This window comes from Bombus bifarius, unplaced genomic scaffold, assembly GCF_011952205.1.
Source record: "Bombus bifarius isolate JDL3187 unplaced genomic scaffold, Bbif_JDL3187 scf7180000009243, whole genome shotgun sequence".
Taxonomy (NCBI): Eukaryota; Metazoa; Arthropoda; class Insecta; order Hymenoptera; family Apidae; genus Bombus; species Bombus bifarius.
In genome coordinates this window covers 5,180,320-5,207,332 of record NW_022884989.1, presented here as the reverse complement: position 1 = coordinate 5,207,332, position 27,013 = coordinate 5,180,320, and the positions used below count along the sequence as shown (strand labels likewise).

General features: G+C 37.6%; 1 protein-coding gene across 1 annotated transcript; it reads left to right on the top strand.

Annotated features, from left to right (window-relative positions):
- Positions 1–1,283: 1,283 nt before the first annotated feature.
- LOC117214687 (zinc finger MIZ domain-containing protein 1) lies at positions 1,284–26,439 on the top strand. The gene is made up of 10 exons (XM_033460905.1): positions 1,284–2,781; positions 21,579–21,861; positions 22,019–22,342; positions 22,672–23,311; positions 23,405–23,751; positions 23,839–24,024; positions 24,103–24,245; positions 24,336–24,828; positions 24,914–25,147; positions 25,233–26,439. The coding sequence occupies exons 2-10, from the start codon at positions 21,772–21,774 to the stop codon at positions 25,368–25,370; spliced, it is 2,595 nt and encodes an 864-aa protein (XP_033316796.1). The 5' UTR covers positions 1,284–2,781; positions 21,579–21,771; the 3' UTR covers positions 25,371–26,439.
- The last annotated feature ends 574 nt before the right edge of the window (positions 26,440–27,013 follow it).

Below are 27,013 nucleotides of genomic sequence, written 5' to 3'. Positions count from 1 at the left end.
ACATCCGTGACACGTAACGAGGACTCGAAGAGCAACCTCGTATTCATCGGCACACAAATACAGAAATAACGCGTGAACCGACCCATCATTCTGTATACGTACACGTATATATTTACATGCCGGTGTATTGGACGCGCACAGGCGCTCGTACAACTTAACGTGAAATCCCGTTTCAACATTCCCGATCTACGTTTGAATTTGTCGAAGAATACATCCAAACGTATTAACGGAATGCACGTGCTTTCGAAAATGTGAAAACTATAAACCCGTCAAAGAATTATTTCAAGGAAAAATAACAGGTTCCATAATATACAAATTAACCTCGAAATTTTTCAAGAATTGTCATACAAAAAATATACTACGCTAGCAGTTGATACGATGCATAAAATAATGATAAAATTGATCGATGTTATCAATGAAGGTATTTTCTACGGCTTGGATTTTTATTAGAACAGGTTTAAGACAATTTACAAGATTCTCCGCAAATTGTCTAAGTAATTTCAATTTGCCCGACTAATCGATCCTGTTTGTAACAAGATCGCGTTAAACATCCCATTCGAGGCGATCGGTTATACAGCGTAGAGTAGTATGTACACACGATATACCACTATCGACAGAGGCACGCATACCCGTTGGTACATAAGTTCCGGACGGCGTACGTAGAAATGCCACATGCACCTCGGTTTCGAAGGGGTCTGCGTGCGTCCCGGTAGCGACAACAACAGCGCGGGAGCAACCGAGAACGGAAGACAGAGGACGGTAGTGTAGAAAGAGAGGGCGTGCGCTCTATAGAAAGAAAGAAAGAGAAAGAGACTGGAGGAACGGAGAAAGAGAAACGGACAGACGTACTTCGTTTCTCGGATCGAGCAGTATGTACGAGGACGAGAGAAGAGGACGGTGGTGATGTTACAGGGGGACCTTTCCCTCTACCGCGTGGCTCCACCCACACGCCGCCACCGCCGCCGTCGAGGCGCACAATCTGGCAACAGTGGCTCGCTATAACCGATATTGTGGCCGTGGATTGAATGGAGGGGAACTAGCTCAGGTCAAACCTCCCCACCGGCACGACAACCCTCGGTTGGTGGAGCGACCCCTCGCCACTGTTCACTCTCCGTCGTTTCTCACCCCACCCAACCCCTATGTATCCTTCTTTATCCCTATCCATCTGCCTCTTTCCTTCCTTCTCTTCCCCCACTCGAGTGAACCGCATCATCTCCCCTTTCCTCTTGCTTCTCTGCGCTTGTCGTTCGTAGTCTGCCGTATCCCCACTTTCTATCCATTCGACTGTCTGCGTCTTTATGGAGTGGCACACGCGTGTGCTGCAGTATTCGTGCGTCTGTGCGTTGGGTGCGAGTGTCGCCCTGCTGCTAGATGGCGTTCGTGTGCGCCTGCGCCTGTGTACGTGCGCGCGTGTAACTACTCCCACCACGTCATCCACGCTCTACCACTACCGTTAGTATCCTCATCGTAGTCATTCTAACACCAACAACCAACCAACAGCACCACCACTCTCACATTATCCTGTGTCTGCTGCTTTTGCTACTCTCTACCATCAACATCAGTTACCAACGCACACAAAGATACGTTCGCGTTTGTGTGATACAAGATCGTACGCGAATCGACGGACAGGGACACACACCGTGGATATACAGAGAGTGTATACACACAGCACGGATCCAATAGAGAGCGCGCATGAAGAGGAGCAGGGACAGACTGTACCGTTAGAGCGAAAAGGACGGACCAAAGAGAGCAAGCAAGACAGATATTGGCCCCAACAGCCTCTCACTAGACAGTATTACTTTCAACCGTTTAGCGGGGCCAATGCTACCCGGCGCGGAGTAGTCAGTCAGCCGAGCAGTCAGAGTCAGCCGTCCGCGAATACCGAGAGGACGCTCTCTCTTCGTTCACGAGTGTCGTCGTCGACGATCATCCACGCGACGATTTCTCAAATGTTTTATCATCATCATCATTGTCCTCGAAGCTTCTGCTGCTGCTGCTTCTGTCACCGCCGTCGTGATCAATGTCCTCGTCAATTCTATTAACAGTTCGTCGTCGTGTTATACCATCGTCAGTGCATCTGTGACAGACTGTGAGCCGCACGCGTGTAATACGCACAACCGGTGGATATATATCTAAAGCTTACGAAAGTGTGTGAGAGAAAAAAAAGGAGAAGTCGTGAACGAAAGAAATAAAAGAAACTTTATAACGACGAAAGAAGAAAAGAAGAATAAGGAAGAAGAATGAAAGTACATAGTTTTTGTATGCCGCAGATAGTTTGATATTCGTTTTCGACAATTACGATACGATTACATTATTAAACATAAACGTGATTGAAAACGACTCAAAGAGACAAAGTTGTTTGATAAAGTTGTTGCCGCTGGAGTCGCAAGGACACAACACCGGTGTCGGCCACGAGCAGTGGAGTTTTACCCTCTCTCACGACACATCCGAGTCGCACGCGCGTGCAACACTCTCTGGTGGGTTCCGCACGTCCAGCCTGAGTCGCGCGGACCGCGTTCTCGCTTGTTTTGTCGTTGTTATGACGAGGTGATGAATAGACGAAAGCGTTGCAGTGCCGAGCAGCGTGGTGACCGTGCTCGTCGTCGTGACGGACGATGACGATAAACGTAGACAGTTTTCGTGGACGCAGAGAAGTGTGCTCATTGGTGTGATCTAATGTTTTATTCCTTGTAATATTCCATTTGCCACAAGAAAGAATTGGATTATACCGTGAACAAGGTGTATCGACCGAGGATAATGCGCCTCTGTGTCATCCTTTAGGTAAGTGGAAGTGCATTGTTTCATTAATACACGGGTACACGGCATTCTCGCAAGTGGTCGTTGGATTCTCAGGATAACTTCAAAATTGCAGTGACACGATCCTTTTGAAATTATGAATGAAATATTTCAATATAATTATTCTGTGAAAAATTAAATTTTATCCCTCGTTCAACGAAGATTGTGCAACCGTTCGTGTAACGACCATACAATGTTGATCGTTTTAATGAAAAGTCCCTCAAGTTGTTTATTATTCTTCGTTTAATGTTTTCTTCATTAATGAAGGTTGATGTTCATTGTATAAGACAGTTCATAAAACTGAATCTTAAATAAAAAATCGACAATGGTTCGCGATCTCTTAACTCGCCACTTGCTCCTTATTACATTGCAGTAGTAGATATTCTAACTGGCAAGGCGCTTTCACAACGGGTGATTGTTCTAAAGATGTGTCATTCTCATTTCTCGAGTCGATCCCGGTTAACCGCGGGGGAAAGAGTAAGAAAATGTCGAGAGAGGGAGCGAGAGATAGAAAGGTCTGGCATAGACGGGAGACACGAAAAGAGGCAGAAAGTCACGTCCACTATAATCTTTGATTGCCTAGAGGGTTGTAACGTATTATACTCGACGTATTAACACCTTTATGTGTAGCAAAACTATACACGCCGTGAAATGATGTGCTACCGAATCGGCTTATAAACCGTTAGTGAACACACTTGAATATTTTACAACGAATGTGATTACATATTCTTATGAGAATAGAATCCGTTATACGTTACGTTTTCTAGAAGGAAATAAAAGATGTTTCAGAATGTTTCAAGAAAATAACTCTAACTGAATTTCTTTCGTTTAGTATGTGTACATATACCTATTATTGAATTATGTATTCTCAATTGGTTCGTGCGTTTTTATCGATAGGTAACGAGTTATTGAGAGAATCTACGACCACGGCAGCAGCAGCAGCAGCAGCAGTGTGTATAATCCAGAATGCGATCTTAATAATTCATTACCGAGAAAAGTTCAAATCTGTTTCGCCGTTACGTTTCTGATATTGATGTACATCCGCGAATGTTCTTGTTTCTGCTCAAATCGTGAAATGTATTATCATGAACGAGACAATGTCAACGAAAAATAAAAATATATATTATCAGTTGATCGCGTGATTCGCGAAAAAATGAACGATTTAAAGTCGAGTAAACGGACACGGCTCGGTTTCGATTGTACACTATCTCGCTTGCGATGACGATAATCGGTGGTATGACATTGTCACTGACGTTGTTATCAATCAACGTAAAGGAAAATGAAGTAAAATATAAAAATATCAATAAAAACGGAGAGATAGAGAATTGTATAGAAAGAGAGATGGTTAAAATTTGATCGAATTTTTATAATTAAATTAGATTTCTATAATTGAATGGAACGATATGCCTCGTTTCGTACTTCGTATAGTACCGTGTGTAATAGATGCGGTCTTTGGCGTGCGCCGAGATAATCTTGGCAATATTAAACGCGCAATAGGCTCCGCTATGCCCGGGCTATCTAATCATTTATCGTCAACAGTCATACGCCAAGTCACTGTACTATCAACGATAGTTTGCCGAAACTGTACTTTCATGTATATCGCGCAGAGAACGCCGCTCGCCAGCAAATATAATCGACAAAGGCATACAACAGTTCTCCGCCCGATAACCAGTCACTTCAACGGATCTAAAAACTATGTCAGGATCCCTTGACATTTATGTGCTTCGTGGCTGCAGCCTTGTGGCGCCCCGCTTTACTGCCAGCTTTATTAGTTCATTTTTCGACGTTTTTTTTCAAATAACTTCAATTTTTCTTTTTTCTTCTATCTGCTAGTTCTAAATTAACATTTTATGCTAATGAGTCAGAGTGGCAATTTAGATCGACGTATTATTGGTCACATTACTATATGAAAGTACTATCGTCCCCTGACCGTTATGGCGAGAGAAGCATACCATTGTGTCTAATATATATCGTACTCATATATAGTAATTAAAGAGATCGAACCAGATTAAATTTCATATTATTTAATAGTAGTTTCATATGACTACAATTATTTGTATTATTAAAAATTAAATGTAGGATCTTATAAAAAAGCACTTTATTGAAAAATAAGGATGCGAGTGTACCAATATTTCTTGTATCCACAGTACTCTATCTTATTTACTAAAAATCTACTATCTTTTTTTCAACTTTACAAACTACTACGTGTATATACATCGTTGAACGCATTACATCGATACTTCGCATTGCTTCGCGTACACCTTTCATCCAGTGTCCAGCGCTACTTCTACGAACGTTGAGCTTTCACCTAACGCCATAGTGACAGAACCACTGTTACGAGCGCACACAACCAAGAGAGGGGGGTACTTATCGAATGTGCTCCGTGCACGAGTACGCGTACGTGCATCGAACACACGCGATCTTTGTCCATATGCAGAGGCGCGGTTGTTTGCTATTCTCTTTCTCTATCATTCTTTCTCTTACATTACAACGTCTCCGCAGCGTGAACACAAGAAGTCGGTTTCGTTAAAAGCCTTCTAATCTCGATACAGGCCCCGTTGCGGTGGCACAATATCAGAAATAGGTTTGTTAAAATAAGCGTACACTCGATGGCGCATACCGTGCTTCCCAGGGACGTATTACCGCGGGGGGAATCACCCGGCGGATCACTGGTGGGGATGCAGTAGGGAGAGCCATGCTCTGTGCTGCACACACTTTGCCCTTATCCACAAATAAATGAGGTCGACTCGCCGATTCATACCTCGCGCGTGAGTCTACGGATTCTTCGACCGGAGAGTGCCATTTCCTTTTTTCCTCTCCTCTCGTATCTCATTATCTTTGTCTTTCTTTTCCATTATCATTGAATTTTTCTATGTAATAATCACGTTTGGATAACATAGAAAAATGTTTTAGACAAAGAGTTGCCGTAGTTCATAGATATATGTGCACGGCTGTTAAAATTTCATAGGAAATTTCTCATGACGAAGTCGTTGCTGTCGTATTGAACTTATGGTATATTACAGCCGTTTCGACAAAGGGGGTCGCTGCTATTTACCAAATTGGCAAATATCAGCGACTCAGGAATATATCGTCATCTTTGATTGCGCACTCTTCTTGTGGAGCGAGGGTACTTATTTGTCAAGGACGACTGACAGACGCCTCGGAACTGACGAGGAATTATGTCAGAGGAGCAGCACATTATAAATTCACCTTGACGCGTTGGCACGTAGAAAATTGTGGACATATCGTAATTTTCATTCCTTCGGTAGCCTGTTTCATGAGAACCGCCGCGTCGCTCTTTAATATTCCATTTTCTCAACGAGTATCCGTAAACCGTAAAAAAAAAGAAAAAAAGAAAAGAAAAAGAGTAAGAATATCGTTGCTACATGACATAATTTATTTCGATATAAATTTCGAAATTGAAACGGTCAGGTTCTCTCGACTCGCCTCGCGAATAGTCGGAATTACTCGGAAAGTCGAAATTACCAACGGCAGGCAAGAAAAACTTTCGTCGAAAAAAGAAAAGGAACGTAAGCGATCATCCTATCCTTCGAAGACGGTCGCGTACGTACCGCTTGCGCAAACGATTGGTTTACACGCGACGGAATCCGTTCGGTTGGATTATGAAACGTTTGTTTTGCCGGCGCGAAGCGGCCGTTCGTGACGCTTGCTCTCGGTCCGACGACAATGGAGCAGCCTTCGAACATTATGTCCCCGCACGCGCGCTCAAGGTGAAGCGTAATTAAATTTTCATAATTGTTCGTTGCATAATGAGCTCTCGGGACGTGTGGTGGCTTTTGACGCGCATGACGCGCGAATCAAAAAGCCTCGATGCGGCAAACGAATTCAAATCGACCGCGCTACGCCACGTACCGATCACGGTCGACATAAAATCTTCCCGGAATCCGTTATCGCTGTCGCAGACCCGCTTTTATCCAAACGATTACGCGTTGCTATGAGAGTCGATATTACGTTTCAAACAACCGAAGAATAATATTTCGTTCGATGTTTCTTTTCTTTCGGGCGATCCATTTGAAGTTTGGGTTCGTTATTTTTAAAGAAGTTATTATCTTATTTCTTAAGAACTGTTTGATTTTATAGTAGTATATACATTTGAGTGACATATCATATACGGTATATTATATGACACATAATCAGAGGTTTTTGTACATTTTATGGGGAAGGTTATTTAGAAAATAGTGACTAAAATGGTAAAAATTGGCGACTAATTATAACAAATCAGCTCGATAATAGTATATGCTTCGTTTCTTTAGCTATCGGTTGTACTTACATTGCGTGCAGAAGCGCGATTGAGTGCGCATGCGCGCACAATACGTTGAAAGCGCCAGTCGCCTAATTTTGTTCCGTATACTTATGTCAAACGGCAAGCAAGAACGTCGATATTCTCAACTCTGTATAGACAAAGCTCTAACGCGCGCGCTTTGGTCACGTCAACGAAAGGAAATTATCGTTTGGCGATTATACCGTTGCTTAGTCGATATTGAACATTAAAGATGAATTCCAAGCAATTTATAGAAACGTCATACTTATACATAATCAATATTATGTATATGTATTGGAGAATTGATAGGAGGTGTAATTGCTTGATAGAAAGTTTTCTATGTTAATTCTTCTTATTATTAATTTTTATTAAGATATTTTGTATGATCTAAAAATTTATAGTATCGCTCATAGATATTTTAATTATATGCTATTAAGCTTCTTTTAATTAAGGTGATATAAATAGGAAAATTATTTTATAGGATGAAAATTAAAAGATTTCGATAAATATTAATAAAAAAGCAACAAAATATAAGCAGTTCAATGGCACAAAAGAGATATGTTAATTATTTAGAATTAATGGCATGCAGCAGGTTAGCAAGATCGCATCCTATCTTATCCACGTAAGCAGTAAACTATCAGTTGTAATTCAAGTTGTACACGTTAATTCTTTGTTCCTGTGAGTCCAGATATAAAAGATCGCAATTGAAAGACACTCGCCGCGAGAAATATAATTCACAACCTGTTCCTTCATGGTCCGGTGATAACCATAAAAACATTATCGAATTTCCTCTGAAAAGATTAATTATCACCATCGTGACAATAACGCGTTTCGTGATTTATTACAATGTTTAAAAGCGTGTTAAGCGCGTTAAAGAGGGGGAAAGTAATTGTGTCAGCGCAGTGACGAAAAGTCCATATCGGACAGAAAGATCGGTTAATAAAATAACTGCAATTGCAAACGGGGTGCGTTGATTGGCCGGAAACGATTGCACGTGGCAAGGCCGCGACTCACCTTATCCAGGAAGACACACTGATATCAGTTGTCATAACTTCAGTTGTTTATTTTTTTCTAGTTATTACTTATCATAGGTGACTCGCGCGTCAATCGACGCGTGACTCGCAGTTTGAAATATGTATATGAATAATTAAATACGTATCACATAATAACAAAAATATATCATTACATTTAGAAAAATAGCATACAAATAAAATATGTGAGTGGTTAATTAATCTTAACTTAAAAATAAATAACTTTTTTACTTAATTATTTTTTATATATAATTTTAAAATGTGAAAAGAGGTTAGAAAATAAAAAATGTTTATATATATCCTACTATCGTGTAAGATTTCAACAAATTTAAATACCAAAAAAGGAAATAGGATGATTAGATTGGAAATATTCATTGAGTTTCAGAATTCTTTGTTGGTTAACTTGCTGATGGGGCTGGTATCTTTATTTAACGCGTCGTATTAATCATTTTCCTTGTACGTCGCGGTGTATGTTTCGAAGGTTTTATCTGGAAGAAAAGTTTAAGAAAGTAGAAGACTTTGTAATCCCGAATAATTAATGCAAAGAGCAGGTGGGAATGTAGTATCTTTCGTGATATATATTTAAGCGTCCGTTTCCGCGCACGTGCGAACACACGCGTGATTATTTGAAATTAACGAGCGTCTCACTGTAAATGGAGTACGTGTCGTGCACGTAAGATCGTATCAAATGATGCCATCGTTGCTTTAAATACATTAGTCTTAACTTTGATGTCTTTGTTTGGCAATAAAGAGCTTTTAAAAAAAGAAGTAATACTCGGACAACATTCAACTGCAGAAGAATTTCACTGCTAACTTAATTCACTCGGAATAGGGATCTTGTTTCTTGCTAATGTATTAATAGAAATGTATCTTGATTTAGAGCTCCTACAAAGGGAATTAAGTATCACGACTCGTATGGCTTTACGAGGCATGACTGAGATGTTCCTTGAGCGTGTTCCCGTGAAAAATATTTCCTAGACGATCTTCGTCATCAATGCATTCCAGTTTAACCCTGACATACATCAAGATACTAGGCACCGGTATAAACTATATTAAAGTTTTCCACGAGAATTGCGTTCATTCGTTTTGCCTCAGTCGACGTTAAGCGACCGATGTTATTTTGGTGCTTCGAGTTAACTTATAGGCACGTGTTATATTCTCTCCACTTCCTTATTTCCAAGCCCCTATATATACATGCATATACATATATCTATATGCGTGTCAAACTATAAACGGGCTCTAAAGAAAGTATGTCTTTCAACTTCGTACATACATTACAGTTCGAAACAATTGTCTCGATTTCTCCGGTAATAAGGTGATTTCCAACGTGCCTTTCTAATTTCTAGTAAATTTCTTCCTCGTTCGAGCCCTTGCAGTCGTTCGTTTGTTCGTTCGTTCGTTTCAACAGCACAGATGAATCGCTTTCTTGCCCTTCGATTATTCTCCACTGTCTATTATAAAAAATATTTCTATAATTTATATAATAAATTTACGTAACGTTTGTGCAACAAACTATGATCTAATTTGTGGTTTTCAGTTTTCTTACTTTCAATTCTCCGACCTACCTTCGACCATATTAAAGATTTCTACTAGAAATCTACTTTTGAACAAAACTTTATTACCCGTGATCTAATTGAGACATGTGAAATTTACAGTTCTTTGCATCTAAAAAAGAAAAGGAAAAGAACATAATCGTTACACTACAATTCGAGATATGTTAACGCCATTCGATGATCGAACCAATTAATGCAATCTTAAGTCTGTTTTCACACGAAACTACTATCCTTTCGTTGCTCTTAAAAGTATGGTACGAAAGCCCCGTTGTTCTCGTACGTGGGAGAGAGAGCTAACAGCGAATTGTTGTCGTCCGGCGTTCCCTTTATCTCATCGTACAGGATACATTGCTGTAACACGCTGCACCGGATCGAGTGATATTTATGTAACGGTCAAAGGGGTTAAGTGTTCTGGGAAAGTTTCCAAAGCAACGATTGGCCGGCGGCTTCCGTGATTTCGTCATCCGCCAATCAACGCCCCGAAACAACTTTCTCCGAATCCTGACAGTTCATGGGCCTTCCTGCGCGTGGCCACGCGCGCCTGTGCTCGCGCCTCTATTTGCAGAAATGCATCCTCCAGGAGAGGATTTATCGCACGTCAAAAAGCGGCCTGACGTAAGGCGTGTAACAATTCGCCGATACAAAGGCCGATTTCAACATAGAAAGCATCACGCGAAGGAATCGCGCACGCGTAATACCGTAAATGGAGAGTCGCGCTCGGTATGTAAAGGTTGGCAGCACTTTTAGGGAGTTCCATTTGAAATATCGTACGCGGGACGATCCACTTTTCTTTTCATCAAATTCTTAACTTTCGCGTCACGTTTGCATCGAGACAGATAGTAGATAGAAAGATTAATAGAAAATATAATTGTAGAAATTTAAATTACTGTAAATTTTAATTAATAGATAATTAGATTGATTTGCGAGAAAATACATAAATTGATTTGGCGGAGCAGCGGTTCAATACATATAAGTTCCGGTTAACAACGAATGGGATGAACGGAACAGTCTGACCTTCGGCCACGAAGGGTTAATACAATCAATCTGAAAACCATTTTAATTGAGTAATTTGATGTACAGTCGAAGGGGAGACGATTTTTGACGGATTCAATTAGTCGAGATGCGCTCCAGAGTGTCGCCGCTTTTTATCTCAGGGGCTTAAGTCGCACTTTATGTTGATACGAGTATATACATATATTTTATTTACACAATTCAAAAGAATGTTTCGTTTCAGTTGGAATCGATGTACATATACTCAGGAGAACAAAAGATGAATATTTGAAGCTGCGGATATTACGCCACCACTGAATCACTGATAAATTACTTCCGTCATATTTCGAGATATTCGGAAGCACGCGTGATGTAACTTATAGAGATGTAGTTGCCCTCGTAAGTTTAAAATTTAATGAATAGCTTTTATTAAAGCGGAGATAATACGTTTTCGACGAAAACTTATCTATCCTTTCTCAGATCTTTATTTTTAAAAAAATTTCGCTCATTATAACGAATAGGAATATCTTTAGTAATAAACTTTTTTATCTCGTTATATTTTGAAAAATCGATATCTGAAACGAGTAAAAATTTAATAAATTCGATTTAGTATATGTATATTAATAATGTAAAGTATTCCTTCCGCGTTTCAGTTGACACAAAAATAAAGCATGGAAACGCGTTTTCTCGACGCTACGGACACGTTCAAAAATTGTTAACGTGTCAAAGCTTTCGTAATCATTCAACGAATTGCAATATCCAGGAATCTTCCCCACCCTTCCAATAACAGTCTGATAAAGAATTCGTTGGTTTCTTTTACAAGTACTGTCACGTTTTAATCGATACGGTCACCTATCTTAAAATATACTCAACATATGTTCAAAATCTTACTAATTTTTTATTCTAAAAAATATTAACTTTCATACTAAGAACCTACGATAGAAAAAATAAAAAAAAAGTACATTCTCTTTAAAAATGTAAAAATAAACAGTATAAGGAAGGAAAAATATTTAAAAAAAGGATTAGGACTCAAAAATGTTGCGCTAACGTTCTGCGGTGAAGTTTAAACGTAACATGGTATCCCTCATGGAACTGTAACGTGACACCAATAGCTGAGGTTTGTTACAAAACTCTTTTGCGACGCTTCCCATTTATGCACCGTCACGTATATTATAGATCGTAATTATTAAATCGTCGTAGTATTGTTCCAGAATTGAACTGTGATCCTTACATAATGACAATACGAGACATATCATCCAGTTGCATAATCTGTTTTGTTCTTACGTTATACCCGCCGTGAATATTTTAACTAGGAACTGTTTTACTACGGGCGTTTTGCAGAAATACGAAGACCTTGAAAATTTCGCAAACATCTCACATTAACAAAAAAGTAAAGGATCCTCATAAAAAATTATTTTTCTAAGAAAAAGAAATTGAAATAAAATTGTATGTCTTACAATGTGTTTTTTAATGCTTTAATGCTTTAAAGAGCCTATTGTAGTGGAACGCCTATTTAATTTTCTTACATAAATATCTATACTACTTATTATCTATAAAAATATATATTGGGAATTATTTTTCAAGAGATTGAAGGATAATTTGTAAGTAAAATTCTCAACAAATGAAAATGAAAGACAAATATGCGTATTTAGTCAACGAGTATAGTACATATATTTAACCAGCCTGATTTTTTACTTGGGCGAGAGCTAATGGTGCATTCGTGGAATGCACGCTCAATAATTTCGCAGAGTAAAAGCAAGATTTCTCTTCTGCTTGCGTTTGCTCTTATTATCGGCCGCCATTGTAAACGCGTTGGCGAACAGTTCTTTGTGTCTTTGTGTGTGCACGACTTTCCCGTGTTCGCATCAAACGGAAATCCTCTGCGGTTGAATCTTACAGTTTTCGGCTTCTTTGTAACTGACGGCAGATGTTATTTCCGTTTATTTTCCGTTTATACACGCATATACAGGTTCCTTGCATCGCGCACATGTTTCCAATGATTTCGAACGTGTCGGAAGCAATCAAGGAAAAATGGCGGAAGAGAAAAAGAATCCTTGACCCTCTTCGAATGAATTACGAGCCAGTTTGAGCTATATGGAGCGTTATTATCAACTTTTCGATCGGGATCGAGCGGTAAATATATTATGGCAACCCTGCTGGTTATCCCTTTACGACCAGAGTTATAGTCAATATTTTGTATCATAGCTGTCAAACGTATCTTATAATTCAATCGTATTTCCATAAAAAAAACATTGTTAATGCTGGATTTTACATTACGACTGATAATGCATGACGTAGGAAAGGTTAGAGAAAATTATAAAATGTTAAATATTTGATATAAAACAGGGAATAATTAATAATTATTACAAGAACCGTACATATAGTAACATTGATATTTTGTTAGAAAAAAAATTTTAATTTGTCTATGGTAGTTTCTTAAATAGTGTATGAATATTTAACTCCTACGTTTTTTGTATTTCGTTAACTAATATAGTTCACTTAGGTTTCAATTTGTATACTTAATTATGATAATGTAGGAAAATGAATGGTACAAAAATAGATTATGAGTGAAAAATGATAACCCTTGATATCACTAGAAACTTCGATCGTAAACGCGATGGGCATCGAAGATTTCACGCATACTAATCGATCGATTATGTCATTTCTTCGCTCGAACTAATATTTCTGTTCACATCTATCGAAAGAAACGCGGCGATTAAAGATCAGAACGACGACGCACCAGCAGGATACGTGATGGAAACGATAAATTAATCATAGGGTGGCGAGGTGCACAGCGGCTGTCCTCAAATGAATAGCACGCGCAGTAAACTGTGCGCACGTGCTCGCCTCAAGTTGCAAATCGACGCAAAACTTTGCCGATGGAGAGAAACCTCGTCAAGCTCTCTCTAAGACGTTTAAAACGTTTTCTGTCGTTCGACCTTTTCTCGAGGCACTGTGAAAAATCTATTCCATCGAAATGCCACGAGCATTTGTTGCGAATGACAGAATCTTCTCATAGACAGCCTAGCAGATGAGAAATCCTCTCTCGGCCGGTCGATGAGCCCGGTGAACAACTACGTGCCGTAGGCACGTTTACTGCAAGCTGATATTGTTATTTCACAAATCATTCTAGCTATCGTTGCTGCTGCATATGCGATTCTCATTAAACTCTTGTAATTTGTCCGAAATTCTCAGAAATAAACGAAAGACGTAACCTTTTTCATATTTCATCTTCTTTTTTGTGCGTCTGAAGTTTCAGCATTGCATCGATAAGTCGTCACGCAATCCTAAGAATTTTTTTAAGTTTTCTTCCCCATTGCATTATTAATGATGTAATGTGTTCGTTTCCATCTTTTCTTGTTTTCTCTTTAGTTACTACAAACTAAAAAAAGAAAAAAAAAGAAAATAAAAATCAATATGATAATGAGATCGAAATATCATGATAGCCAGTAAGAATAAAAAGAATACGCAAAAGTTTCGAAAAAAGAGACGCCGCGACGCGGAGGTGTTATTATTTCTCCTGTAGATACGATTCGAATTGCATAATTAGTATTTGCACGATAAATATACCGGAATGGAGGACAAAGACGTTTAGAGTGCAGGTATTTTACGAAGTATGCTAAGTGAAGGAGCTAAGTGAACGAAGTATGATTCGCTGTAGAAAACTGGTCTCTATATTCGTAATTCATTTTGTGTATTGAATAATTCTAAATATAAAGAAGCATACAACTTTCATTTTTTCTCTAATTACATTCAAACATATAATGCATCATTTGCATGTCACTAATGTTTCACTTTTTCCCACTATGAGCTTCTTGCACGTCGTGACTAATTTCAGTCGATATTGTTGTACGACAGAAGATAACAACATTTACGATAGTAACGCGAGTTTTCATTAGGTGACGGATACGTGTCAAATCTGATATGAAATTTAGTTTCCTTCTCGCAACCTCGATTTTTCTATAATTTACCATCTGCGATGCTTTCTATTCTACGCTGCATGATTCTTACTAAAATTATTCATAAATCAATTCAATTATTATAATTCCATTTCCTACAATTCTTATAACCTGTACTATGGTATAACCTTCAACAACAAAGACTCGTAAATATCAGAATGACTTTTACGAGCGTAATCAGAATAATTTCTGTCTCTATCCGGCGAACAAAAGACGCGAGGTTTTCCGCGAAAATGCTTTTGTCTCCGCGATTCACACCGAAAATAACGATACGCGATGCAACGGACGAGATCAAAGCCCTCTGTGCGTCCCTCCTTTCTGTCCTCCCTCATCTCGACCCACTGTCACCATACGAGACTTCTCTCCACATAGGAGAAAGAGGGAGAAAAAAAGAAGGAATTCCTCCCACGATTCTCCGAGCGAGTCGACCTCGGACACACGCTCTTGTTTACGTGTCGCAGGCTTGGCACGGCGGTCTGAACGCTCTCGAGACTCTCGAATCCTTGTTCCCATCCTCCTTCTCTCTACTTGTGTCCTGATTTTAGTGAAGTGTTGCGATCGGCATCCGGCGTATTCGTTTTTTGTCCTCCTTACTCCCGCGCACGCGCGTTCGCTGGTCTCTTTGTCATTCGCCTTAAAGGTGCGTTTAGACTGGTTCAACGGGCGCGATACGTGATCTGATAGGCTAGTTCTATGCGCTCTTGTCGGGCGAAACTTTCTTTTTGTACATGAAACTTTCATTCGATACATGCTGGTGATATCCATGACGATTAATCGCGATTGCTCGTTTAACATTTCATTCGATATAGGGATTTTGATGCTTTAAGAGTTTGGAAGAACGTCATTGGAATTGCATTCTAAAGGGAATTTTTAATGATCTATATTGTACAGCAGATCTTAGGTATTAAATATGAGAATGTAGAATAAAAATTTGTATCGTCCATCGCAAAATTTTGTTGAAGTGGTTGATATCATGAAAATTAAATTTCTTATTTTCATTCAAATTACGTCATATTGAAGTTATGTATTCTAAAGTTATGTTATTCTAAAGTCACTTAGTGAAATTAAAAAAATAGTTTTTTTTTTAATTAATGAGGAATTAATGTAGCAAAAATGCGATTTCTTATGACGCTAAAATGCTTATGATGGCATAGATCAACAAGTTCGAAGAAGATGTAGTTTTTTTGACGTTGTCCTTTTAAGTCATGCATCTATCTAAGTTCTTTTTTCATTTTCTTATAAATTTCTTGGGGAACCATTAAGTTTTAAATTCGTCCATTTACCAGTTATTTTAGACACATCAACGTATAATTATAAATAAAGATCGTCGTAAACGATAACGATGATCGAAACTGGATTTATTAAGGCGAGATTCATATACGAGTTCACGGGTGTACCAAGTGAGGAGAACGTGGCTATTATATGTCGACGCGCGACGACCGTGAGAGGCCCATTTTATCTCGTACAAGGATTCCTCGCTCGATATTATTCGCCTCCACCTCGATACGCATCGCCAGTATTAGTCGCCTCCTCGGTTTCTGTAAATGGGGAAACAGCCTTTAGGCCAGTCCCCATGAATATGCGAACGATTTCGAAATAATGGTTAGTTATTTTACACTAGAACGATATAGTATAAAAAATTATTTAAAAAGATAAGATGATTTCTATAAGATATTAAATTGGTATCTTGAGTAAGAATTTATACATAATTAATATCATATTTAAAATTATAATATTATGGAAAGTTTTAAGAAGGATACTTTGGATTTGATATTCAAAAATATTGATTTGTCTTGGTCTAAATTGAAAGATAATTAAATTTTTGTAGAATGAAACACTATTTCGTCCTTAGTTCCAAGAATAATAGTATTACTTTTTAATCCCCTTTACCCTTTTCGTATTATATAGATATTTTTTTAGAGACTGCTTCTGCATTTCTAAAAGCGGCATTGACCCACTTACAACATTTTTTTTAAATTACATTGTATTAAGAACTCTGGTACACCTCTTATTGCTAAATTTTTATATTTCCAACGACCTTAGAAGAACACAGTTATCAGCAAAATACAGTAAAATACCATAAATTGTAGTACAAACATATTTAATAAAACAATTCGAAAAGACATTCTCTCTCTCCCTCTTTCTGTTCAAAAGATATGGATAAAGGTATCTAAATAAAATATTTTCCTGGCCAAAATTTTGAATTAATTAATAATAAACGTTATACGTTAATAATACGTTAATAATACGTTAATAATAAACGTGCATTAATAAACGGTGATTTAATACGCTTCGTATTCGATTTCCCGCTAGGCGTTGCACTCGCACCCGTCTGGACTTCTCGTTTTCGCCATGTTACATCCTCTTTTAAACACGCCATCTAACGAATCACGGACGCTCTGTCGGTTCTTTCTTCCTTTCTTTCTCTCACGCCAGCCGCGCAAGCTGTATATAGGGGCTTTTGTTGCATGCCGAGTGGGCTCTAGTTGACGAAATATTGACATCCGAGAATAGAAACCCGTTGCAGGCTTTACAGAGGGGCCCACCCCGCCCCGATTGCCGTTCAACTGGGAAGACAGAAGGGGCAAAGGAATATACGGTCAGGATAAGGGAGAACAGAGAGCGTCGAAGGGAAAAGGCATCCGTTCGATGGGTTTCCCTCTCTTTCGCCCTCTGTCTTTTTCTTGCGCACCCTTTTACCGTCTCTCCCTCTCATTCTTTCTCCCTCATTTTTTTCTCCGAGTTGCATTCAGCACAAATTTAAAGGGGGTGGGACTTGGATGACGTCAACCTTCAAAATGCTCCCTGTACGTGCTATATCTGGACGTAAGTACGTTACGGGTACATGTACATACAGGGTGTCTTGGAAATCTAATACAACATAATAACGCACGGTGAACAAAGAAAAAGATTCAAGGAGTAGTAGTACTCACGATCGTAATGCGTTAATGGTATTGCCTGTTTATCACGAAGATGTGTTCCTTAAGGAATTCACTCTTGGCTGTTGTACTGATGTAGATTCTGCGACAGTGTTAATTATAATCGACTACATGCGCGTTATGTATTTACACTGGTATATTGAACTACGTTCAACAGAATTTTGCAACTTGTGGAAAGATTTGGACCGTTACTCCTAGAATAATATGGGAATGTTTAGCTTAGAAATGAAACATACGTTATAGTCATGACATTCTTAATTTACGCATGTTATTTGTTATTAATGCATTACGCGATAAAACAAGAAATCTGACAGTTTTGACAATTGTTTTCTACGATACGTGAAGACGTAAAAAAGTTAGAAAGGAAGTTCAGTTTTTAGTAATGTTTTTAGCAGAGTAGAACACTCATCATAAAAAAATATTAGAACGATATTAATATTCTGACGACTCGATACAACTGTTTCATGTAATAACAATCTTTTTGTTTTGACAATGTCCTTCAATAAGTTCTTTCTTCTTTCTTTTTTTCTTTTTTTTATGAACAATGAACACCCCAATATACTAACACATATGTATAATGCATGTATACACATAAACGATACTATAGGTTCCTCTACTGGCGGCGTATTGAATTCGACCGAGAGGCTATTATTCGAAATTTGTTTTTGTTCGATGTGCCATAATCGTGTCTGGAGGACACCGTACACGGGGAGAACACTCTTTTTCGTTTTAGTTGGCGAGAGGAGGCGCCCCTCTTCCGTTGACTTTGAAAACCACTGGGGTTAAGTGAGCGCGAAAAAAATTATTTAGCAAATGATTAACGAGATATTTATAACGCCTTTTTTTATTCCAGTTCTTTTAACATTGGAGGACGTTCCTTTCGTTTACCGATTATAATGTTTTTATTCGGTGCAACATTCGTAATAATACTCTGTCGTGTTAAACAATGGTGTAACCTTCTTAAGTTTAAATGCCTTTAAATTTATATATCTGAAAATATAAAGATTTCGAACAGTAAAATATTTTTAGCATATCTATGAGTTTTAAATAATCTTCAACAGACTTTCAATAAACATTGTTATAGAAAGGTAAAATTATATTATTGTGTCACTTTAAAGATAAGAAAATGGCAGATATTATTTCTATAATTTTCAATTAGTAATTTATCATCGTTCTATATGCTAAAATGTAAAATCGTTATCTTATAACTCGGAGTAGAAGCAAATGTCTATAAATTGGTATCTTATCAAATCGACCGATTGCTCACTCTATAAGTGACTCTATCAAAGTTAAATTCAAGGTTAGCAATGTATAAACGTAATTTGAGCTACCAAAATACTGATTTTAACCAAAATATAAGAAATCTTCTATTATTTGTACAGAAGTAAAACTTCGTACTTGCAATATTGCATTCTTTTCATAAAATAGTAATAACAATAAAATATTACACGTTTTAAACATTTATTAATAATTATTACAAATCATACATAATCATACATAAAAGCTACTTTAATAATAGTTAGAAATTGATGTATACAATTTTCAGTATTATTATTTATTTATTTATTATGAATTGCGAGTATTCGAAGCGTACCTCAATGCGTATTCTTCATTTTTTATACTTTATTCTATATTGAATTGCGAATGCTCGAAGCGTACCTTATTTCATGAAAAAGAGCTGCGCAGATGGCGCCACCTAGATCGATGAACGCGCGAAAGTAATCTATCCGTTTAAATTCGTATTCGATCGAAAATGTTCGAACTCTTTAAGCGATAAAATTAAAGGGCACGGGTGTCTGTGCTTTTGCGCAGAAATTACCAGTCGTTTTATAGAATTTCCACGAGCATGCGCAAGAATCTGGACGTGCACGTGGTAATGCGATATCGCAAAAGATACGCTACGATACACATGGTGCACTCTTTCATGTGGCTCCACGAGTTTCGAACATCATGCAGAACAATGGTCATCATATACCCTTGTTCATGAGTTCTTTTACATCTCTAAGTAGTTTTCCCTCGTGTATCGTCGCAGTTTCAAGTTAAATTTCTTTACAATAGCACGATCTACTATAGAGCCGTATTTCCTCGCCTGTGTAGCGCAACTTGAACGCCACATAGGCGTTTTATTTAGAATCTCTACTATCCTTCTAATAAACATCGATTACTCGTAGACAATAGTACCGTAGTTCTTTAGAAATGAATACTTACTTCAGTTCTCATGGAGAAATAATACATTAAAAAGCAAAAATACAAAGAATAACGATTAAAAATATTCAGCATGAGTACGAGTTCTATGATTGAACGCGAACAATTCATCAAATATATCTGCATTAGTAATATGATATATTATCAAACAGTAGCAATGATAAATATGACCGTGATAAACAATATTTCATGGAAATGAATTGAACAGATTTGTTGATCCTGAGCGATATTTCCGTTTACAGAGAAAATTCGCGGTACCTACCACCGAGATTTTTTCCATCTGGGTGTCGCAAAAGTCGAAAATGATCGTGCAAAGCGCGTTGGTTCCCGGGACACGATTGCACCGGCAAGCGGTGTTTGTAGCAGAACGGTATTATAAGCGCAGAGAGCAGCAGTGTGTGAATAGTGAGCACGTGCATTTCCCACAGAAAACCAATAGGGGCCTTGGCCAGCTGGGAATATGAACGGTGCGCACAGGGTTCGGTCTTTCGATCTTTTGGGGTATGCACGTCTCAAAACGAGGACAGAAACGAGAAGGAAGGCTACTCGAAAGAACGAACAATGTTCGAGGCTTGTATCGATAGAAGGGACACGACAAAGCGTTCAACTTCCTTTCCTATATCTTATGTGTAATTCTGTAAGATGAGAAAAGGCACGGGAGCGCTGCTAGCAGGTAAATCGATTTTTAGGAGAGAAGTAGAAGACGTTAGAAAAATTCAAGAGGACTTCAGCTTCGTTCTTAACATTTTTTCTCTCTTCATGAGTTTGCTTTTCGTCTTTTGTTTTTTAAGTAGAAAATAATAACAGATTGAACATTTTAAAGAAATTGTTTAAAGCAATGTTATGGAACTAGTGTGCTTGGTTATTCGTTCTTTGTTTTTTTCCATTTCTTTTGTTTCCTTTTCCTCCTTTTTACAGTTGTGATAAGAGTTTTACGTGCTAGTTTAAGCAAGCCGAGATAGCTCTATCTGGAAGATTGTAATGCACCCAATAACGAATGCATTTTTTCATATTTCCATTTTGCGATTGTTGAAAACGCTTTAGAGGCTTTTGGAATTTTCTAAACCTTAAGATTAAACATTTAAAGATTAACGATTGCGATGATCATTGATCTATAAAGTACAGTAAAAATTATCGATAACAGCGCGTGGCCCGAATAGTAACCACGCGATGCGCGATTTAAGTTGTCGACCTTCTTAAATAATTCAACGATCGTGAATAACTCACATATATTATTGCTGCATCGCGGAAAATAGAGAACGTTACAATACAATCGATTGCTCGTACAGAATAGTTGGAACATGAATCTGACCTACAAAGAGATATCTGTATTGCACCCGTATCGACCATTTACTCTTTAACCAAATTTATTTAACTAGTATCACACATCTGTAGTTAATATCTCACCTTATGAATCCTTGGTCTTTTAAGGACAAATATGACAAATTTTAAGTAACCACTATATTTTTCAATACATTTATTTAATGCATGTATGTATTTTAACGAAGAAAACTACGATAATACTCGTTTAAATATTAATAGGGATTTTGCCTAATTTCAAATTAGCCTCATAAGATCAGTGCCTCGAGCTCAACGTAATCTAAAATTAATGGCAAGAACAATAAACAGATATAACAAGAGTAAACAAGAAATATTGTCTTTATCTTTTCCCTTTTCCTTGTCAACGGGTCGCTACCAGTTCCGCGAGAATTACGATTTATTTGATCTTCTATTTGGAATTCAAGCAATGCTGTACATATATGGAACTCATCGAATAATTTCTAATTTCCATTAGAAGTAACATTTTTTCTTATCTTTTGCAGTACCATCCCAGTTTTCGTCGAAACGTCTATATCACGCGACACAAGTTTGTCATTTTCGTTGGAACTAACTTCAAGGAAACCATCAACAACGGCGGCGATCGGCGTTGGGGTGCAACCCGTGTTATCATCCGGCTATCATAACACGGTGCCACCCCAGAACGGGGGTGGTGGTTCGACATTTAGTGCCGCGGCGATGGTGGCAGCTGCCACCGCTACGGCCACCGCCACTGCTAGCGTGGTGGCCATGCAGGACCGCCAAGACATCCCCGCACAATTTAACCAGGTACCATTTTTCCCCCTTTTATATTTGCTCTTCGGAAACTACGCGACCGACTCTTATCTTCAGTTATCTTCTTTAGTCTTTTTTTTCATCTTCACATAAAAATTAGTTTATTTTAAAAGAGAAATTGTTTAAGTAACGTATTATATGTTGATTACAGATGCAGGGCCAACATGGAATACCGCATCAAACTTACAACGCAGGGTACGCCCAGAGAGGACCAATGGCCGGAATGGGGCCAGTCGGGATGAGCAACTTTAATAGCATGGGCACGATGAGCCCAATGCACTCTATGAATTCCATGAATTCGATGAACAGTATGAATGGCATGAACTCGATGAATCCTATGTCAATGGGTGGTATGAATGGTATGAATGGTATAAACGGAATGACCCCCATGAGCTCTATGAGTAACATGGGTAATATGGGCATGAACAATATGATGGGACCTAACAACATGCAAATGAACAAAATGAGCATGCAAGTACGTGAAGTATCGAATTCATTTTATAATTCAAACACTTAAAGCGAAAATGGACTTACCTACACACTCTTTTGTATATAAATTTATAAGCTGTATTAATTATATAAGAAGGGAAGAATTCATTTTATTTCTATTACGTGTGCACATCTATTGTAGACAGAAAATTACTGAGTTTGTTAAGTGTTTGAGTTAGTCCACTTTTGCTCTCAATGTCTTAACTCTCCTTTTATTATCTCAGATTTATGGTAGAATGCTATTATTCAGCAAATAGTAGAGTATGTATTTTTTAATGTTCTTGACTTATGACTTATATTACTATATATTTTCAGGCTCAACCTCACCAAGGCTATCCAAGGAGACTAGCGCCTTATCCAAACCCCGCGATGCATATGGCGCAAAAGAGGCAACAAGGCCCGTACGCGGGTCCTAACCCGGCTGCAATGCAGCCAGCCTTCAGCGGCATGTCGTCGTCACAGTATCCGACCAATTACCCTAGTGCAGCGAGGCCGAATTTTCAACCTCAATACCAACCTATGCAGAGTATGAATCCGTCGGCTGCTGGCTTTGGGCCTAACTCTATGATACGGAGTAATAACATGAGGCAAACTGCGCCTTCATACAACACCGCTAATCAGGCTACTAGTAACCAATATTACGGTAGTAACGGTATACCGGTTAGTATGGGACCTACGACGGTTGGGAATCAGTTCGTTGGTCATCAACCAAACTCAGGATACGCCGGTAGCGCGTCTTCGTATGGTGCAACTGGTGCTGCAACCAGTCAATATCAACAAGATGTTGCATCAATGAGAACGACAGGCGCGGGGAATTTAAATTACCAACACAGTCCTATTCCCGGTAATCCGACTCCGCCGTTGACACCAGCCACCAGTATGCCTCCTTACATCAGTCCGAATCCGGATATTAAGCCTAATTTCAACGAAATGAAATCACCGGTTAATATTCAGAGTAAGTTGAATTCATGCTTTGATCATATATTTAAAATTAATATATTAAAATAGAATGGAGCATCAATAACTAATATTTTCCCGTTTTGTACAGAGGATGATGAGTTAAGATTAACATTCCCCGTGAGGGATGGCGTTATTCTTTCACCCTTCCGCTTAGAACATAATCTGGCTGTAAGCAATCATGTTTTCCAACTGAAATCCACGGTACATCAAACGTTGATGTGGCGATCTGATCTGGAACTGCAACTCAAGTGTTTCCACCATGAGGATAGGCAAATGAACACGAATTGGCCAGCGAGCGTGCAAGTTTCTGTAAACGCTACGCCGTTAGTTATTGATCGTGGTGAGAATAAAACATCTCATAAGCCTTTATACCTGAAAGATGTTTGTCAACCTGGAAGAAACACGATACAAATTACTGTATCGGCATGTTGTTGTGTAAGTTTGTTTTATCTTCATATGCTCACAGTCTTAAAATTTAATTTTTACATGCGGTAATATGAATTTCTTTCTTTTTATTTGCAGTCTCATTTGTTCCTGCTTCAATTAGTTCATCGACCAAGTGTGAGAAGCGTACTTCATGGCTTGTTACGTAAAAGGCTACTAACGGCGGAGCATTGTATTACTAAAATTAAACGGAATTTCAATAATACTATTTCAAATAACGGTATACAGTCGGAGAAAGATGTCGTAGAACAAACAGCACTTAAGGTAGATATTTAACACCATATTTAACATATTACATTTATGTTTTTTATTATATTTATCATGCAAATTATTTTATTATAGGTATCCTTAAAATGTCCTATTACTTTTAAACGTATTACACTGCCAGCTAGAGGACATGACTGTAAACATATTCAGTGCTTTGATTTGGAGTCATACCTACAGCTAAATTGTGAACGAGGAGCTTGGCGATGTCCTGTATGCTCGTAAGTAATTTTTTAACAATTTTCTCCTCGATTATAAAACTAAACGCATTTCGTTCAAGTTTCACATAATTTTGTTTCTATTATATATAGAAAACCTGCACAATTAGAAGGTTTAGAAGTTGATCAATATATGTGGGGCATTTTGAACACTTTAAACACTGCAGAAGTGGAAGAAGTTACGATAGATTCGATGGCGAATTGGAAACCAGCAAAGAATTTAACTGTTGGTATTAAATCTGAAGAAGAAAGTGATTGTAAGAGAATGACAAAGGCAATGTCACCTGGAAGTATGAACATGCCTACTATGAATAATTGGGATATGAATCAAGCAATGAGTCCATACATACCACCTGATATGAGTAGCATCGTAAGCGGCTCTATGATGAATAATACACCAACCACGTACGGAAATAATAACATCAATCATCGGAATTCATCGGGAGGATCTTTCGATATTAATTCCGGAGCGAATACGAATACCAATAATGATTATACTAATGGAACTGGGCCTCTTTCGCACTTAAACGAATCGGTGAACTCTTTAGATCCTCTGAATGCTATGGAAAAATCACTTAACGATCAAGTATGTTCTAAGCTCAGAATTATTCTATAACTATATACAACCTTTCATAGATCATTTGTTAAATATTTTGTCCTTATTTTTACAGATGCCCCACACACCTCATACACCTCATACTCCTCACACACCACACACACCAGGTGGTGGAAACAGTGGTCCACCAAGTGTTCCTCCTGCATCCCAAGAGTCCACTGGAAACCTCAACACATCTGGTAATACGAATACAAACATAACCAACGATACTGCAGATATACCATCAGATTTAAATTTTGACCCAGCTGCGGTAATAGATGGCGAGGGTACAGGTCAAGAAGCATTGAATGTAAGTAATAATCTACATTTTCTTAATATTTAAAGTATTTTTATATGTTCGTGTGATATTTATTCCTTATTATATTATGTTGTAGCTCTTACCAGATAATGTTGTGGATCCGATGGAATTACTTTCATATCTAGATCCACCAGATCTGAATACCCCTCCCAGCAGCGGCGCTAGCAGTGGTAACCCCTCATCAAGTGATGATATATTAGCACTTTTTGAATAAAGATAACGGGCATCTCGTAAGAGAAATAATCAAATTGCGACCCTGACGTTACAAAAGAAAACTATATCGGCAGGTTTGCATCCTACTACAAATATATTTCTAATCGAATGAAAATATTTGTAGTGAGCAATTTCAAAAACGTATTGGGGTCACTGTTGGGTGCTCTCACCTAATTCAATGGTACAAAAAATCTTAGCTCTAATTATAATATTCCTATCAACAAAGTTAGGGCATATTATTAGATTTAAAGACGATGACTTTTAATTAATAGGCGAAACAAAGCACCACGTTGTAGTGCTTGTTTGTAAAGATATTATTGCATGGATTATGTTTAGTCCTTTGATATTGGAAATATATATTTCCAATAGTAACGCGTTCTATAACATTGTGCCGGGCATATGTTCCAGAACTAATCATCGCAAATATACCACAATTATATTAATTGTGTTCAAAAAACAATGGTAATCCAATTTTTTAATATCGAATATAGAATAATGTTTTGCACAAAGGGTTTTACATATAGATTAATATTATGGAAAAATGTTCATCTGATACAATAAATGTGCAATACGATCAACATATTTACATATGTACATTTTATACATATTACCATTTATCTATTTTTTCATTCCAAAATAAGTTTTTATAGAGACAATATTTAAGAAATCTACCACAGGATGTAGAATTAATTAATATTATGTTTGGTACAATAAATTGATAACCTTTTATTAATAGATTTTAAAAAATCGTATAGCACATTTATACAATTTTATATTGAAAACGTGGACTTCTGAGGTTAATGTGTACATAACATTGGAATATGATTTTAGAAACCTTATATTAATATGTCATTGAAAATTAAACTAATATTAATAAATTTATGATTTTGGAATATTTGCTTGACAAAATGTGCTGTGCTATTTCAAAGACTTCACTTTGAAGCTTTCCCTGCAATACAATCTTTACCTCAGAACCGGTCTACTCGCATTCAAGGCTATGATGGACCTACATCACAACAGAACTACGATTGTACAGTAACATTTGTAAATAAGTTTTAATCGAAAAAAAATAGGTAAGACATTCATCTGTTGTGAATTACCCTGCTTATTGATGGATATAGCGCATATAGTGTTCCTTTCCTTTAGATTAGATGATTAGTGACAACAGATGAAACAGAATCGAGGGCATATCGGGCTTCACACTGGGAATTATATTTGGTATGGTGTATCTCTTGTGCTTTTGAAAGAAATACGTAATTCAGAAATATTTAAGTTATGCCGGATGAAATATATTACTTCGCTTTTTAAGCAAATAATTTTTTATTTAAAAATCTATACATTGATATTGAATTTATTGATGAAATGTTATTTACACTGCTACTTCGATAAATATTATGTATATAGATTTAACAAAAAAAAAGAGAAAATATATAGGAAAATTTCCTACTTTTTCTTTTAAGTCATAGAAATTTTTTTAAAGAAATTTATCAAGATGTAATAATGAAATACATAATCGATGAAAATAACAAGATATTTTTATAACATACAAAATCTCGAAAGATACATCAAAACCTATATACCTACATATACATATGTTTATATATATATAGGATTTATTTTCACATTTTAATGTAGAAGAATTAT

Bases quoted from the DNA above. Each gene is read 5' to 3' on its own strand.
- LOC117214687 (XM_033460905.1), top strand. From the start codon at position 21,772: ATGGTGGCAGCTGCCACCGCTACGGCCACCGCCACTGCTAGCGTGGTG. The intron at 23,752-23,838 runs GTAAGTTTGTTT...TTTTATTTGCAG, and splicing joins CTGTATCGGCATGTTGTTGT to TCTCATTTGTTCCTGCTTCA. The intron at 24,829-24,913 runs GTATGTTCTAAG...TTATTTTTACAG, and splicing joins AAAAATCACTTAACGATCAA to ATGCCCCACACACCTCATAC.